The sequence below is a fragment of the Dendropsophus ebraccatus genome, chromosome 5, assembly GCF_027789765.1.
Source record: "Dendropsophus ebraccatus isolate aDenEbr1 chromosome 5, aDenEbr1.pat, whole genome shotgun sequence".
NCBI lineage: Eukaryota > Metazoa > Chordata > Amphibia > Anura > Hylidae > Dendropsophus > Dendropsophus ebraccatus.
This window is the reverse complement of record NC_091458.1, coordinates 140,349,028-140,368,317: the sequence shown is the minus strand read 5'-3', so window position 1 is coordinate 140,368,317 and position 19,290 is coordinate 140,349,028. Positions and strand designations below refer to the sequence as shown.

At 39.0% G+C, this 19,290-nt stretch overlaps 1 protein-coding gene and 1 long non-coding RNA gene across 3 annotated transcripts in view; one reads left to right on the top strand and one right to left on the bottom strand.

Moving 5' to 3' along the window:
- Positions 1-5,330: 5,330 nt before the first annotated feature.
- Positions 5,331-19,290, bottom strand: part of LOC138793860 (uncharacterized) — a 16,624-nt gene continuing 2,664 nt past the window's right edge. The window contains exons 2-3 of the long non-coding RNA XR_011363365.1: positions 13,643-13,910; positions 5,331-5,984 (exon numbers count right to left, since the gene is read on the bottom strand). This is a non-coding gene — a long non-coding RNA (uncharacterized lncRNA). The remainder of the gene's footprint in view (positions 5,985-13,642; positions 13,911-19,290) is intronic.
- Positions 13,280-19,290, top strand: part of LHX1 (LIM homeobox 1) — a 23,681-nt gene continuing 17,670 nt past the window's right edge. Inside the window, exons 1-3 of one of the 2 annotated variants that reach the window (XM_069972578.1) lie at positions 13,280-13,988; positions 16,805-17,037; positions 18,277-18,512. In XM_069972578.1, coding sequence (XP_069828679.1) covers positions 13,819-13,988; positions 16,805-17,037; positions 18,277-18,512 — 639 coding nt within the window. In that variant the 5' untranslated portion in view covers positions 13,280-13,818. Of the gene's footprint in view, positions 13,989-16,804; positions 17,038-18,237; positions 18,513-19,290 lie in introns of both variants that reach the window. The other variant, XM_069972577.1, reaches the window with a different exon arrangement.

Sequence of the window (19,290 nt, the reverse complement as noted above, 5' to 3'; positions counted from 1 at the left end):
GCCCCTTTAACCAGTGGGCCCGGTGCACGTGCACCATGTGCCCTCTGGTTAAAGCGGCCCTGCCCACATGTCATGTTCAAAATGGACTACAGACAAACATCTAACTGCCCCAGATGTAGCATGGATGAAGCCCCTTTCTTACATATGTTTTGGGACTGCCAAATTTTAAATGACTATTGGGAGTACAAGATATTATAAAGAGATTATAAAACCTAACGTTACCCTTGATGCCTATTTACTATATCCTTAGACTGCTAGAGGCGCTACTATGGGATGATTTTACTGTTCGGGGTGTTCAGAGAATACTGTTCCAAGCAAGAAAAACGGTGGCCTCCAGATGGGTCGACTCTAAACCCCCTGTCATAGAAGATTTTGTAAACAGAATGAATATAAATATTAGATTGGAAAAGGAAATCTATGCTAAGAGAAAGTGCTCCCGTAAATTTGAGATAATCTGGGGTCGATGGTTAGACGCCCCAGGGATACCCAGCCAGATTCTTCTGCGTATGTGTAGAAACCCCTTCGAACAATTTCTCAACGCAAGATAGATTAGTTAAAGACGAGTAGCTCCATTGTCCATGGTTCCAGGTGTATATGGTTCATGCTCTTACGTTCTTGAGGACAACAGGTTGATAGCCTCTGCGACCTCGTAGGTTCCCTGGGGTGCAATGCGGGTTGCTTGGCTCCTGTTGAGCTGAAAGGTTTTTTTTTGTTTTTTTTCTTTCACTTTTTTTGTTTACTACAATAGAAGGTTATCTCTGTGCACTTCTACTGTTACGGGATATTCGCTACTCTCTTTATTTGAAGTGTGCAAAGTGGTGGTACAAGCATGTAAAGCATGAGGAAAATACAGAAAACGGAGTGGACTCATTGCATATACATCCACCTTCACGTTGGTTTTACTGAGTGCCTTTATCCATGATGCTGAATGTACTTGTACTAAACAACTTTCTTCTTTTTTCTTTTCTTTCCATATTCAATGCCTTATTTTACTGTATATGCACCTGTTATGCAATGAGTTGGATAATAAAAAGTTATATGATTTAAAAAAAAAAAGATGGGAAAGAACATAGCAGGGACCAAACCTGCTCTGAGACACTGACCAATGTGCTACAGATGGACCTTCCTTCTACAATATATATGCTGTTATAACGGAGGTCGGCAAAAGAATGTAATTGCCGGAGAATATTAGGAGTTACCCACAATACATATTCCAATCACTTGTAGGCAAAATATAGTGGATTTAATACTTCACAAAAATAGGTACAAAAATCATATGAGCAGGATAGCAATAATGATAATAAGAATAAGGCAAGAGTCTTACATATGGCCCATGAATGTCTCTGAGGTTGCAAGTCTTTAGAGTCCCAAAATGATGGTAGGAATAGTAGTTTCCAATGGCGGTAAAATTAGCCTGAACAACAATGGACTCCTTGAGGTGAATTCCAAAGGTGGGGGTAGATGAGTCTCAGATGTCCAGTGAGGGTTCACTGTGATTTTAGCAGCCAATAAGACCCCTACACCTCAGCAATGACGTTTCTGCTCTGCACTGATTGGCTGGCAAAAAAGGTGCTCAAACACTAACTCAAACGCTAACTCAGTAAAATGTTTAGTTCAGTTCGAGAAAATCGAGATGTTCGACTCGAGCTTAACTTTTCTCGAACAGTTCGATCAATACTACTTACGACTACGAAAGTAGATTTCAGTTGGCTATATCAATTTCACACAGCGCATTATGTTGGCACCTTCAGCCTTAAAGGGGTATTCTCATCTATTAAACGTTTTTTGAATAATCACAAGAAATGCAGATAGGATGGTGAAAAAATAAAAACTTTGTGTGAATGACTAAAAAATAATGCCTGCTGTTTGCAATAGACATCCGAAAATAATTGTAATGATGATCATTATTTTGACACCTACGCAGACAACGTCCATCATTTTATACACTGTGTGCATTGGATGTCCATCATTCCATTGAAGTCAAATACATTGCAGCAATAACGGACATCTTTTTAAATAGGAGTCAGTATTCTGTCTACCGCAAAGCTCGTAGCATTATGATTTATTAGGAATCCAGGAGCTCTGAAGCTGTTTAAAAGTTTGTGCTACTGTACTGACACAGCTGCACAAAGATTTAAACTTATTCTGAGCTCCCCGTATCAAAATATAATAAAAAAATATAAATAGCAAAATGCTAAATTAGGGGGGAAAATCACCAAAAATTCTTAAAAATATGTCTGGGTTAACACTGCATTTTTGATGTTTGTTTAACGTATCCATTTAATGGGGAAAAAAATGGATAGAAAACTGATGCACACAAATGAATCTGTTTGAATCTGTTTTTCCATTGACTTCCATTATTTAAAAAAATTATTTTTATTCTTTTGGTTGACCGCGTTTTTATGTATGTTAAAAGTAACCACTTAAAAAAAATTGGTCATTTTATAACTACACATTCCCTTTAATGCCAAAATTGGCTCAGTAAAGAGGAGGTTACAAAAGAAGTCACAGTCCACAGCCAGACATTTGCCTACCTCAATGGCTTTGATTGCAAATCTCTTCCTGTAGGGGAAGTCATGTGAATAACTGGATGTAACTGCACTGTAATCATTTAAATATGCTGATCTTATGCTGTGTAAACCAATATGACTAAATTTCTAAATATTGAATCAAATCTGTAGCAGATGTACCTGTGAATGTATACTAACTGCTCCACTATATTCAATTTGTTATGTTACATTAGCTTTTAGACTAAAGTACCAATGTTCCTGTGTTAGTTTTCAGTCTGCCCAACTTTGCTTGAACATTTTCTCAGCCCACTTGGCATTCCGCTCATCAGTGGCTAAGGGCCCTATTACACCAAAAGTTGTCTGACAGATTTTTTTCAGCCAAAGCCAGGAACGGACTATAAACAGAGAACAGGCCGTGAAGATAAGACTGAGATTTCTCCTCTTTTGAAATCCATTCCTGGCTTTGGCTGAAAAAATCTGTCAGATAATCTGTCAGACATCTTTTGTTGTAATAGGGCCTTTAGGCTTAGAGGGCGCATTGGCGGGAAGGTTTGGGGGACTGCCCTGATAATTCTTGGTTTAGGCAGCATAAATGTAATGACAGATTGTTTTTAAGCACATAAGCTCTTACCTCTGCATGACACATGTAAATCCATTCCAAGGTCTGATGGTGCCGATGAGCTCTGATCTACAGCAGTAGAAACAGAAAAGACCCTACAGGACAGCAATACTGTCTTTAAAGAACAACTTTTCTGAAAATGTTTTTTTCCCAGTAAATGAAACACATTACAAAATTATATAACTTTGTAATGTGCTTCAATTACCCATCTGCCCCCCTTTCCTAACTTTCCCCACCTCGAAGTTCCCCCACCTGGGAAATGTGGGAAATACATACTTACCTCAACACTGTCGACCGCAGGATTCTTCTGCTGGCACCATCTTGTGTCAGTCTCATCATCAAGAGGGCGGCTGGCCTAACTCCCAATAGTTAGTTAAACCAGCCCCCCTCTACTATGTCGCCCAGATGATTCTCAACTCCGAATGGCTAAGCAAGCTGTCAGTTATCTGTTGATCTCCAGGGAGATCAGGCTGGGCAGGAGAATGATGCAACAGAACGCAGGACCAAGATGTAGCAAAGATCCAAATAAGGTGACCGTCGATCAGCGGGGTCCAGGATGGTGGGATTTCCAGAGGAAAAAGATACAGGAGTGAGAGTAACATGAGAATTCTGAAGCTTTTCTTTTGGGGGGGGGGGGGGTGGAGGCGCTGGAGTTGTCGTTTAAGTGTCACAGTCAATAGTGAATACAGCAATCAACTGCAACTCCATCGACAATTGTCAACATGATGTTGGTGTGTTACATTGCATGCCAACAGTTCTACCATAACCTATTACTTTATCATATCAACTTGCAAAAAGTAAGAAAAAAAGAAGGATACAGCTCACCCAGATAATGAGTCCACAGCAGCAGTTGAACTACACAATAGGTGCACAAGCTCCTAGGGATTGGCCAGAAACCAAAGTGTAGGAAAAAGCTAGTAGCAATGGGTAGTGGAGTCGGCCGTACTCCATAGTAGGACCTATGCGTTTCGTGACGATGCGCTTAATCATGATCTGATTACTTTATCACTTTATTTCTGACAACCAAAACTGCTCTGGTATACTATGGCACATTTTATCTCAGATTGCAACCAATTGCAGCTCAGCTTTTGTTTCTCAGTATAAGCTGTGATTGGTTGCTATCTGTATGGGACAAAAATGTGTCAGACTTTTGTCTCAGGCAGATTGATAATTCTTGATCAACAGACTGAATTGTGAAGTTCCCTAATAGGACTAAAAAAAAAAAAAAACATATACATGCACACATACCAAAAGAAGAAGAAACACTCCAGCGGAACCAAATAAATATGGTTTGTTTGTTTACTTACCCAGTGTTACAGTAAAAGTGTACTTATTTTTCATGTGTACATATAAGGAGTACCACTATATCTAGCCTTTATTAATCTTGTATATGGCATTTTAGCAGATTTCTAATCTGCAAGTTGTCTTTTAGCTATGTTCTTCTCCACCCTCCTCCCTCTTCCATAGACTTGTAGTTAGCTCAGGGATCAGATTACAAGTCATAACCCGTAAACAAAAGTCATTGCCATTAATATTCCTGTTGTTTTGGAACAACCGCCGACATTTCCTCATTGTGGAAACAAGTTGATTTTGGGAGTAAATGACAGTTAAGCATGAAGGGAGAAAGAGAAAATGACTGATAACAGGAGAAGGAAGCATTTTTGTCTGATAAGATATATAACACAGTTTCCTATATTCACTTGAACTATTGATCTGTGTGAGTTGATCAATAATTACTAATTAATATGTACTCCAAAATATTTATATTAAAAACAACAGCACGGAAAAAGTAAAAATGTTATGGCTTTTACGGCAGCCATGCAAAAAAAAAAAAAACTCAGTTTTGAAAGGGAGTAAATATGTTTTCTCTAGTACATTAAACTGTCTGACATACAAAAGTTATGTTTAGCCAGTTGATTTCTGAGCCAGGCACAATTGATAATTAACACTGTATACACTTTGTATACTTGTCTAGTGTCTATAGCCAGAGGTAAAAAGTGCATTCCTATTTCAATTTCAGGAAAATCTCCAGCAGCAAAAATTACCACTAAAAACAATGACCACATCCTATTATATAAAGAAGCTAGAAAAAAAAAAAAAAAAAAAACACGCCAAGATGTACTCTCACCTTCTTCGGTTGTGCTTCAGGCAGAGCATTGTTCTTTGCCCTTGGTGGTTTGCAGCATGTATCCACCCCCATTCTAAAATATGTATTGTTTAAGGCTAGGGCTACATTGTGGCTTTGGTTGAGTAACACAATGATTGTGCAATCTTGCACCTAATCATAGTGAATGGCGCCACACTGCAGCATAGCGCAACTGTAACATGTCAAAGGCAGATCGCATGCAACTTTGCTACCATAGACCTCAATGCGACTGTGACTTGCTTGTGACTTCTTTACCACTTTGCTTGCTATCACATGACTTTATTAAACAAGTCGCAGATAAGTCGCATAAAGTATTTTGACCAAAGTCGTCATTTAGCCCCAACCTTAAGGTTTAAAACCATTGAGGATATTGAAAATGATATAAAATGTGGCATCTTTAAGGAAAAAATTATTTTCTTTTTTTTACAGCACAAGAGTTTTTGTTATAGTACATGACATTAAGCCATACAAAGAAATAATAATATATGGGACAAGAATGAATCCAACAATTTGGAACAAAAGAAAAAAAAAAACATTATAGAATTTTGGTATCCAATTTTTAAGGCAAATATGCAAATAATGGAATAAGGAATATGAAACCCGCAGTTGCACATTTTGCAGGAGATCTGCAGGCGCCCAAAGCAAAATGCGCGGCACTGATAATTTGTTGCTGAATTTTTACTTCCTCATTAATGTTAATTGAGAGAATCTGAAAGAAAAAAAAAAAAAAAACCTGGTCAATCTTACAACAAACTTGACGTGCTGCAGATATTACAACTGCTCTGGGGTCAATTTCATGCAGATTTTTGTAAATTTTGGTCCTCGGTGTGTGACGGATACCATCCATTTTGCTGAAACGTTTTGTGTGACCATTAGGCCTTATGCACATTTTATTTTGCTTGGTAACATGGGCACAATGCTAGTTAGCCAATAGACCAATAAACACCTCCCTTCATGGTTTCATATTTTCATATCTCAAAACACTGCATGGTCCATAACAAGGCTATGTTAACACATAATATTTGCATCAGTATTAGGGTCAGTATTTTTCCAACCAAAGCCAGGAGTGGGTTGAAAATACAGTATGGCTATTTTTACACAACGTCAGAAAAAGAGAAAAGGCGACCACTTTTTCTATTTAAAAAGAGGTCCCTTATTGCCGCGATTTAATGGACTTCAATGGGATGACGGACATCCAATGCTCACATTGGATAAAATGATGGTCGACGTAAAAATAATGATCATGAGGTTATTCTCACACTATGTATAACACTGTCCATTGCATAGAGTCCTAGCATCGTTCAGCACATTCCTGCACCCGATGGCACATTATCTTTTTACAATTGAATTGCGGGTGCCATCGGGTGTGCCCACAATTCAATTAATCATTGACGACAATGTAAAGTATGGCCGCCGGCCATACTTTACATTGTGTGAACAACTATTGTTTCTGGACGCTGTTCGGCAGTGTCCAGAAATAATAGGCATGTTCATTACTTTAACACCCATTCTAAAGAACGGACATTAAAATAACGATGTCGGATTTCATTGCAATCAGCGTCCGTTCTTTTTTTTTACAAATAAAATAACATTGTGGGAACTTAGCCTGGCAATATTTATTTTATTTTTTTTGGACGTTATTTTTTTAGTTGTTCACACATAGTTTTTCTTTTTTCACTGCCCTTTCACCATTTTTACTATTAAATTCAATGGAATTTTTAATTAAAAACACGACCAAAGGGCAATTAGCCCACCTGAACTAGAATAATCTACCAACAGCTGTCACTGCACTGACCGGCGGCCAAACAGCGAAATGGCAGACATCATTTTAACCTCAATGTCACTTTTTCTTTTTAAAAACGGAGATGAAAAAAACGTTGTGTGAACATAGCCAACCTGTTATAATAATCTATTATAATTTTGCCCTGTCAGTTCCTCTCCTGGTTTTGTTCGCAAAGGTACTGTCCAAAAGACTGCTGGATATACTATGTGTGAACATAGCCTAACAGCGATTCCTAATTTACATGTATCTGACATGTGCATTAAGGATCATTCTTTGTTACTGCAATGTGGGAGAAAATATGAACAAAAATAGTCATCGTGAAACAGCAGCAGGCTTGGAAGTGACTAGAATTGTGACATTAATACTGATCTGAATGTAGATAAAACCATTTGCACCTTTCAGCTCCATATACAACTATCCTGTGTAGAAGGCCTTTGCCTTTCTACACTGTTTTTGCAGCACTTTTTTGTACAACCAATCCAGCTTTATTAGACAACTGATGCATGAAATTACATCACTTTTCCTCCTTTGCTAATCCCGCTTTATTTACAGGACACAATCAGGTAGAATGGTGATTTTTTTTTTTTATATATTATTTTTTAATTTTTATTTATTTTGTTTGGGGGGGGGCTGTAAAAAAATATATATATACATTTATAAAAAATTGAAAACTGAAATATTTGTTAAACTAGTTTTCATCTTGTAACAATAAATGGGATCTATTCCTTCATGGTTTGTTCATTTGTTGTTGTTTTTTTTGTTTGTTGTTGTTTTGTTTTTAGTAAAATATTGATACCTATTCAGATGAATCCAGTTTGATAAGAGGCAGGATATTACTCTTCTTTTATGTTGATGAAATCTACATTGTGTTTACTGTATCATTATATTATCTATACGTATATCTACATTGTGTTACTGTATCATTATATAGTATATATGTATATCTACATTGTGTTACTGTATCATTATATAGTATATATGTATATCTACATTGTGTTACTGTATCATTATATAGTATATATTTATATCTACATTGTGTTACTGTATCATTATATTATCTATACGTATATCTACATTGTGTTACTGTATCATTATATAGTATATATGTATATCTACATTGTGTTACTGTATCATTATATAGTATATATTTATATCTACATTGTGTTACTGTATCATTATATTATCTATATGTATATCTACATTGTGTTACTGTATCATTAGGTAATATATATGTATATCTACATTGTGTTACTGTATCATTATATAGTATATATGTATATCTACATTGTGTTACTGTATCATTATATAGTATATATTTATATCTACATTGTGTTACTGTATCATTATATTATCTATAGGTATATCTACATTGTGTTTACTGTATCATTATACTATATATATATATATATATATATGTATATCTACATTGTGTTTACTGTATCATTAGGTAATATATATGTATATCTACATTGTGTTACTGTATCATTATATAATATATATGTATATCTACATTGTGTTACTGTATCATTATATTATATGTATATCTACATTGTGTTACTGTATCATTATATAATATATATGTATATCTACATTGTTACTGCATCATTATAAAGTATATATGTATATCTACATTGTGTATCATTATATAGTATATATGTATATCTACATTGTGTAACTGTATCATTATATAGTATATATGTATATCTACATTGTGTAACTGTATCATTATATAGTATATATGTATATCTACATTGTGTTACTGCATCATTATATAATATATACCTATATCGTATTGGTGATGCTGTTTTCTAAAATTATTCACTCCTGGTTATTAATAAATGCATAAAACTGAGTACAACAAAGGTTTACAATGTGAATACGGTCTGTATTTTCCTTTGGTACTGTTAATAATCATTGACACGAGTTCTGAAAGCGGTCAACCATAGATCATTCAAGATTCAGTGGAGATTTAACTGTTTACAACCATTGTGCCATGTGAACACATCCTGTCTGGGTAGTCACCGTATTGTAACATGAAGTAAAAAGCCCCAGACAAAGGCGGCTGTATTTTTTTTTTGCTTCTCGTGGCTTCTTCTATAAACTTATAAAAAGAGCTAAGTAATGCTGAGCTTAACTAATTGGTGGAAATAGATAATGATTCAGGTCTTCAGTGCAATTATTGGTTTTTCCAAGTGAAATAAACAGCTGTTTCAATGACAAGGCTGCAGATCCATAGAAAGCATTGGATTTCTCAAGCCCGGGTTTCAAAGTCATAAAAATATTTGCTGTCTCTCAGGTCAATGATATTTGTCCTGGCAGATGGCAGCTGTGTGTGGAGCTTGGGCACAGGCATATCATTCTAATATTAGGTTTCCTCTGTAAGAACTGAAGGAATCTAGTGACCATCGCCTATTGTTTGTAAGGGAAAAGTCGTATCTGGATTTAGTATTATAATACATAGTTACATATATACAACAACAATACAACAAATATAGCAAGCAGGAAAAGCAGTGACACTGGCACCTGCACATCATATTAGCTGGATGGGCTTTGTGTTTCATAGGTTTGGACAATGCAGTAATTGGATAGGTGTGTGGGTGCTGTGGCAGGCTTGTGAGGGCTGCTGGGTTAATACACTGTGTGGCATGGATGGAAGCCCTTACTTAAAATATTCCTCAGCAAATAATTGAATTGCCAGCTTGCATTAGCAGGAGGATGAGTGCAGAACAGTCTGTGCGGCTTCTTCTTCTTCTTCATTCATCCTGTGCGTCCAGATCATATTTAAAACTTCGTGGCAGAATATGGCACGTCTATGGCTGACCCCTGAAGAAGACGAGCCTGGAGATGAGAAGACATCGGGGTATTTGCTGGGCTCCATTAGAAATCGTTATTCTCAGAAATGCCCTACTAGCAGGAGAAGGAGATGCGAGGAGGAGAAGAAGGACTCCTATCTGGGAAGAGATCACTGAGCAGTTGCTATCAGTGTCTATGAAGCGGACACACAAGGGTGATCACCGGTCAGAGCTTAATCACCGGGGACGTTTCCGCAGCCAATTGCTTCCTACTCTGTGCTGTGCCTTATCTGTACTACTCATTAACCGCGTGGAGTCACAGGCTACAATTCTATGCACACATATACATAGTGTATATAGACCTGTTGCTGGCTGGCAGAGGGCAGGCTGTGGTCTCAGGCAGCTGATCAAAGCCCTGCTGCTCCTGGCTACTAATATTTCTCACTTTATTACACGTGTCACTTGCAGTCTTGCATGCCTGGAGATCACACAGGTAACCGGGGGGCAGCTCGGGATCGCCGGGGTGAACTCCATTCAGATTGATGAAGAATCCTCCTTACTTCAGCACTGGAAACAAACTTTACACTTGAACTTTTCAACTCTGAGGTTGCCTGCACCGGCGGAGACACAAAGTCCACTGGGTCAAGTACAGAAGAGGAGAAAAGAGAAGCCCTCCCTGGCATGGCTAATGGGCAGGAAGGTCCATGCGGTTTTATCTATATCAAGATCCTCGTATATTAGGGAACACGTAAAGACTAGTTGTTGTGTTTGTAAGGATATCATAAAAATAAAATACATATATTGAATAGAAAGGAATCAACTATCTAACTAGAGTCCAGAGGTTTTCTCTAAGGCCACATATCAGGTGCAGAGTGTGAACAGGATCCAGCCAGGAGGGGAGACAAAGCTTCTGCCCCTGCACCACAGCTTGAGTTCTCCAGTATAACCGCGTCCCAGTGTGTACTGTAGCCTGCCGGGGAGGGCTGCAGGTCATTGCCGTGTTTAATGACGCGCTCCAGTAACCGCAGGAACCACCGACTGCCTTATACCCCGGCCAAAACTTGTAGCTAATTCCTGGCCAGGAAATCCTGACAATAAATCAATTCGCCATTCAAAAAAGTGGGATCAAAAGCCGAATGTTGTACGGTGGACTGGTCCCGGCGCTTTCCAGCTGAATGATGACAAGGAGATGATTTCCTATGAAGCTGGGGGTCCTGGGGGTGGTGGGTGCAGGCAGCTCCGGGGGTAGGGGCTTCCTAGGAGGGTAGGCTATACATCCAGATTATAGCAAACATAGGCTGATTTACATGAGCCCATCATATACATGAGCCCCTAGATCATATATGCTGGGACTGAGCGCTGACAAGAAGCTTCCTGTTTGCTGAGGGAATAAGCAGCTACTTCAGAGCAGCCATTAGAATAGAGGAAGAGATGCTCATCTCCTGTATCTCATTCATCCGTGAGTAGCACATGTCAGGTGGGGCTGCCAGAGAAAGGGAACAGTCCCCTGACAGACGCTGCAGCTGTCGCCCTATGGGCTCTATAGGAGCGGGGCATCTCCTTCTCACCCAGCACTCCTTACCCTCTGCTTTACATGAGAAGCAGCACATATGCGGAGAGGAGAGGGCGGACACGGGCTGCACTATTGATCTCATCTTTTACCGTTTACCAATAAACTAGCAGAGAATCCAAACAAACAGCTGAGGGGGACGACACGGGGCATTGTGGGGGATTGTGGGGGGCCTCCGTCTACACAAAGGACAAGGGAGACTGCACAAGGGAATGCACGGAACACATCCTAATAATAACGCATCCCAGAACCGCAAGTCACCGCACAACGCTGCGGAATATACGGAAGAACTGACAGAGAAATAGAAATATCAGACAGATGGTGAATATCACCAACACCAGACTAGCCGGGATATATATATATATATATATATATATATATACACACACATATACACACACATTATATACACCATATATGTTATTAGCCGGGGACCCCGATCAGTACAGAGAGCTGCGGCTGCAATATTACACACCATATATATATATATATATATATATATATATATATATATATATATATATATATATATATATATATATATTACACACCACAATATTACACTGTATACACACTGCAATATACACACTGTAATATTCACACCACAATATGCACACTACTATATACACACTTGAGTATACAGACTACAATATACACTAATATTCACACTACAACATGCACACTACAATATAGACTAATATTCACACTACAATATTCACTAATATTCACACTACAATATAGACTAATATTCACACTACAATATTCACTAATATTCACACTACAATATAGACTAATATTCACACTACAATATTCACTAATATTCACACTACAATATAGACTAATATTCACACTACAATATAGACTAATATTCACACTACAATATAGACTAATATTCACACTACAATATTCACACTACAATATAGACTAATATTCACACTACAATATAGACGAATATTCACACTGCAATATAAAGCAGTCCCCAGAATATTGGCGCATATTTCTCTCTGCGCCTTTTGCTCTCCATTCCCATTGCATGTTGTGGAGTATACAATCCCTTCGGTCATCATTCCCATGGTACAGTAAAGTCTTGTCTCCATTCCTAAGCAATGTGCCAGTCCCAGGAACAAACAGCTCCCAGCAGAGCCCTGCCTTACCCCGGCAGATCCCTTGTTTAATGAACAATCAACACCTAATAGTGACCGGGCAGACAGAGAACAGCCGGGCTTGTGTGCAAATGTTTATTGACACTCTTCATTATACATCCCAGTGCATGGCTTCCTACCCCTCCACCCCCCAATGAGTGCCAGGGACCTCTCCTCCTCACCCTGCCCATAGCTGCCACTATACAATACACACCTGGACTTCTATAATAACCTCCTGCTATTTCTTCCCCACATCCCATCATGCAAAAAATCCCATCATCCCAAATAGATCTGACAGTCTCCTACAGGCTAGAGAGTCTCTCTAACCAAATCCGTATAACCACAACAGTGAGAAGTGACCAAGTTCTGTGTGTATAAAATATATAGGCATCCATACATTACCTGCCATGTTTTATCATGTCTGCGCTGGAAGCAACCTGTACACTTATCATACTGGATGTATTATTACCGCTGTGTTATGGATCCACCTCTTCAATATATTGAGCAAGTATAAAAAATGGAAATCTGACATTAGCTCTAAGGTTTTGCTTTCCCTATTTGTAGGTATGATGTTCCAGTACTATTAGAGCTTGGTGTGGTGGTTAATGGTTTAACATGAGCACTGGAGGCCGCGGATTGGCTGCTGCCGGCTGTGACGTCACTGAGTTGGGCATAAGGCGAGCTCTACAGCAGCTGAGAACATGCAGTCCAGGGAAGACCCTTCACATGGGAAGAGCAGTGACAGACCTGGAGGATCACAGGCAGCTCACCTCTAAAGGCAGATCATTACTAGTATTATATTATTATTATTATCTGCTCTGCACAACCAGCTGGAGAATACCATCTTGCTCTGCGAGGACTGTATCATTGTAAAGGAGCAGACCTGGAGAACCTTCATGGGCTATAGAGACCTGGGATCCGAACCTAGAACCAAAGATCCCCCCATCACAGGGAGCTTTGGGAAGCTGACAATGCTGGGACAGTAAAGACAACCACTGGGCATTTGTTTTGGGAAGCAGAAGCACTTTCACCCCTGACTGAGCTACCTCACAATGCAGAAAGCCAACTGATCGCTCTCACCTTCTCTCTTCATATCCTTCATTTGGGATCTGACTTCTTCCCGAAGCTGCAAGAAGCCATTGGGCTCATAGGGAGAGCGGCCCGGACAGCCCCCTGGTGCCCCACACCTGCTGAGAGATCGGGGCTCCTGCCACCCGGATCTTCCAGTAATCCTCCTCATCAGCCAACCAAAGACAATGGTGCACTGTGCGGGATGCGAGAGGCCCATCCTGGACCGCTTCTTGCTGAATGTTCTGGACAGGGCTTGGCACGTCAAGTGTGTACAGTGCTGTGAATGTAAATGCAATTTAACAGAGAAATGTTTTTCTAGAGAAAGCAAGCTTTACTGTAAGAACGACTTCTTCAGGTGAGTGCCGATACCCCAGACAGGCATTACAGGGGGGCAATATACTGACAGCCGCCAGGTACATAACAATCTTCTTCATGGTTGTGCATCGTGTGTGTGTGTGTGTGTGTGTGTGTGTGTGTGTGTGTGTATATTACAGCTACTAGATAAATAGATAGATATGTAACAGCTACACATTATATGGAGATATATATATATTACAACTACACATAATATAGCTATATATATATTACAGATACACTATATATATATATATATATATATATATATATATATATATATATATATATATTTATATTTTACAGCTGCACATTTTATGGATATATATTACAGCTACACTATGTATATATGTATACATATATAACAGCTACACACTATTTATATATATTTATTACAGCTACGCTACACTGTGTATATATATATACAGACACACACACACATACACTATATATATTACAGCTACACTATGTATATATGTATACATATATAACAGCTACACACTATTTATATATTTATTACAACTACGCTACACTGTGTGTATATATATATATATATATATATACACAGACACATATACACTATATATATTACAGCTACACTATGTATATATGTATACATATAACATATATAACAGCTACGCTACTCTATAAATATATACACATACACAGTATATTACAGCTACACATTATGTGGGTACATATTACAGCTACACAAAGTATGTATGTGTATATATATATATATATATATATATATATATATATATATATATATACATATATATATTACAGCTAAACATTATCTATGGATGTTGTTACGTATAACCTGTATAATATATCATCTATTCTATAATAAGAGAATGGCCCAGTCTACACAGGTTTTTCTGGCTGATAATCCGCGTCCCGTCCCATCCTTCCATCTCCGGCTACAAATCCTCCGTGTCAGTGGGAATTTATTTAGCATCTGATGAATATTTTAGTGGTGACAAAGTAGAGATAAAGACTCCTTGGAGATGTCCTGGGAATGGCGGTAATGTCGGCGATGATCAGCAGATGCACACCATGTATTTAGCCGCAGCCCCGTCCCCCAATGGTCGGGGAATTCTATAGCCCGGGACGCGGTTCTCACGCAGCGTTTTCCGAGGTCAAGCGGCGAGTTTAAAATGATAATTTGATGGATGAAAGTGACAAGTTTTGCTCAGATAAAGAGCTGATCTTTCCTGATCCTTTCATGTCAATGGGCTCGAACAGGCCCAGGGAAAATGTCATTTTTGCTGTTCTTGACAAGACACGAAAATACGGCTCTATACCGCAGCATACAGATGAGGAATACATCCATATGTAGCAGCCCTGGAATACAATCTCTGGCCGGGTATTATGGTCGCACTTTGTTTTCTTACATTCAGTATTTTACTAGTGCAAAATGTGCCACGTATTATAGGAAAATGAAACAATGAAAATAGTGCAAGAGAGAGCAGTGATTGTGTGCTGGGTGTGTACAGGGCCCAGCAGGTCGGTGCGGATCCGCAGGAGGAAGTGACACCTCGGCCGGGGCTCAGGCCCAGCTCTTGTGGATTTTAGGAGAGAAGTGATAACTGGATGTGAATAGCAGAGGTGTTTGAGGAGGAAACCGCACACAACCGCATGCACAGAATCAACATTACACCTACTTATCTGCGGCCACAACTCACTGATCTCTGCTTATTTTCATGCCTAGGTTCCGAAACATGAATACAGGAATACACGGACCCCCCGGCTTCACATACAAACACAGACAAGTCACAGACAACAACACACACTGCACTCACAGACAACACATAGTGTACACACAGACAACACATAGTGTACACACACTGCACGCACAGACAACACACACTGCACGCACAGACAACACACACTGCACACACAGACAACACACACAGACATTACCCACAGCACACACAGACAACACGCACTGCACACACAGACATTACCCACTGCACACACAGACAACACGCACTGCACACACAGACATTACCCACTGCACACACAGACATTACCCACAGCACACACAGACAACACACACTGCACACGCAGACAACACACACTGCACACACATACAACACACACTGCACACACAGACAACACAAACAGACAGCACATACAGACAACACACTGCACACACGGACATTACCCACAGCACACACATACAACATACACACTGCACACACAGGCATTACACACTGCACACACGGACATTACCCACAGCACACACATACAACATACACACTGCACACACAGGCATTACACACTGCACACACGGACATTACCCACAGCACACACATACAACATACACATTGCACACACAGGCATTACACACTGCACACACAGGCATTACACATTGCACACACAGACAACACATAGTGCAGACATAGACAACACACTGAACACACAAACAACACACAGACTGCACAGACAACACACATTGCAGACAGACATGCGGCTAGATAGATATATACATGAGTGTGTATTATTAAACGCGGCATTCTGAGGTCACACACTTTGAATTTAAAACAGGACCATGTGTAATTATCACTATATAATATATATATATATATATATATATATATATATATATATATATATATATGTGTGTGTGTGTATCGATATCTGTATATGGACTAATCTGTATCATAAAACCAAGCGGAATATGTGAACCTCCATATGTTTTATATATATATATATATATATATATATATATATATATATATATATATATATATATATATATGATCCGTGGATGGAAGAGCTGATGTGATGTCTCCTCTTTCCCCCCTGTAGACGCTTTGGTACCAAGTGCGCCGGCTGTGCCCAGGGAATCTCCCCCAGTGACCTGGTCCGGAGGGCGAGGAGCAAAGTGTTCCACCTGAACTGCTTCACCTGTATGATGTGTAACAAGCAGCTCTCCACCGGGGAGGAACTCTACATCATCGACGAGAACAAGTTTGTCTGTAAAGAAGATTACCTGAACAACAACAACAACAACGCGGCCAAAGAAAACAGTCTTCTCTCAGGTAACGAGATAGAGACACAGCTGTGTATATAATTAATATATATATATATATTACATATACATACCCCTCCATAAAGGATAGGAGCACATCTATCCTCCTCCATACAGAATAGGCGCACAGCTCTTCGTGTTTTTCTTCCTTCCCTGCTGAATATATTGTATACATAATAAATATATATATATATATATATATATATATATATATATATATATATATATATATATATTACTGTGTCTATTGTAAATTAAACTGTTAACATGTAAAGTACTGCACAGAAAATATTACAGACGGATAGATAGATAGATAGATAGATAGATAGATAGATAGATAGATAGATAGATAGATAGATCGGGTCCATTTACACAGAAAGATCATCTGAAAAATTACCTGCCAAAGATTTAAAGCCAAAGCCAGGAATGGAATATAAACAGAGAACAGGTCATAAAGGAAAGACTGAGATTACTTCTCTTTTCAAGTCCATTCCTGGCTTTGGCTTCAAATCTTTGGCAGATAATCTGTCAGATAATCTTTCTGTGTAAACGGACCCATAGATAGATAGATAGATAGATAGGAGATAGATAGATAGATAGATAGATAGATAGATTAGGAGATAGATAGGTAGGAGATAGATAGATAGATAGATAGATAGATAGATAGATAGGAGATAGATAGATAGATAGATAGATAGATAGATAGATAGATAGATAGATAGATAGATAGGAGATAGATAGATAGATAGATAGATAGATAGATAGATAGATAGATAGATAGGAGATAGATAGATAGATAGATAGATAGATAGATAGATAGATAGGAGATAGATAGATAGATAGATAGATAGATAGATAGATAGATAGATAGGAGATAGATAGATAGATAGATAGATAGATAGATAGATAGATAGGAGATAGATAGATAGATAGATAGATAGATAGATAGATAGATAGATAGATAGGAGATAGATAGATAGATAGATAAATAGATAGATAGGAGATAGATAGATAGGGTGCGTTCACACGTACAGGATCTGCAGCAGATTTGAAGTTGCAGATTCAATGCGAAGTAACTCTGGGCCGTCCAATCTGCTGTGGATCTGCTGCAGATCCTGTAGGTGTGAACGCACGCTTTATCGATAATTGATGCGGTCCCGGTGCGGTTTCCCTTTGTCTGATCTGATCCCTTCTTCTGCTCCTGGCATAGTGACAGGCAGTGACCCCAGTTTATCTCCTGACTCCCAAGACCCATCACAAGACGATGCGAAGGATTCTGAAAGTGCCAACATCTCAGATAAGGAGACTGGGATTAACGAGAACGACGACCAGAACCTGGGGGCCAAGAGGAGAGGACCCCGCACCACCATCAAAGCCAAACAGCTGGAGACCCTAAAGGCGGCCTTCGCGGCGACCCCCAAGCCCACCAGACACATCAGGGAGCAGCTGGCCCAGGAGACCGGGCTCAACATGCGGGTCATACAGGTACACACAGCTGTACTATACAGATATATAGTATCCACAGCTATACCATGGGTATATTACACCAGTGTACTGACCATCCACATGTATACCACCCATATACTACACCAGTGTACTGACCATACACATATATACTACACCAGTGTACTGACCATCCACATATATACCACCCATATACTACACCAGTGTACTGACCATCCACATATATACCACCCATATACTACACCAGTGTACTGACCATCCACATATATACTACACCAGTGTACTGACCATCCACATATATACTACACCAGTGTACTGACCATACACATATATACTACACCAGTGTACTGACCATACACATATATACTACACCAGTGTACTGACCATACACATATATACTACACCAGTGTACTGACCATCCACATGTATACCACCCATATACTACACCAGTGTACTGACCATCCACATGTGTACTACCCATATACTACACCAGTGTACTGACCATACACATATATACTATCCATATACTATACCAGTGTACTGACCATCCACATGTGTACTACCCATATACTACACCAGTGTACTGACCATCCACATATATACTATCCATATACTATACCAGTGTACTGACCATACACATATATACTACCCATATACTACACCAGTGTACTGACCATACACATATATACTATCCATATACTATCCCACTGTACTGACCATACACATATATACTACACCAGTGTACTGACCATACACATATATACTACACCAGTGTACTGACCATACACATATATACTAC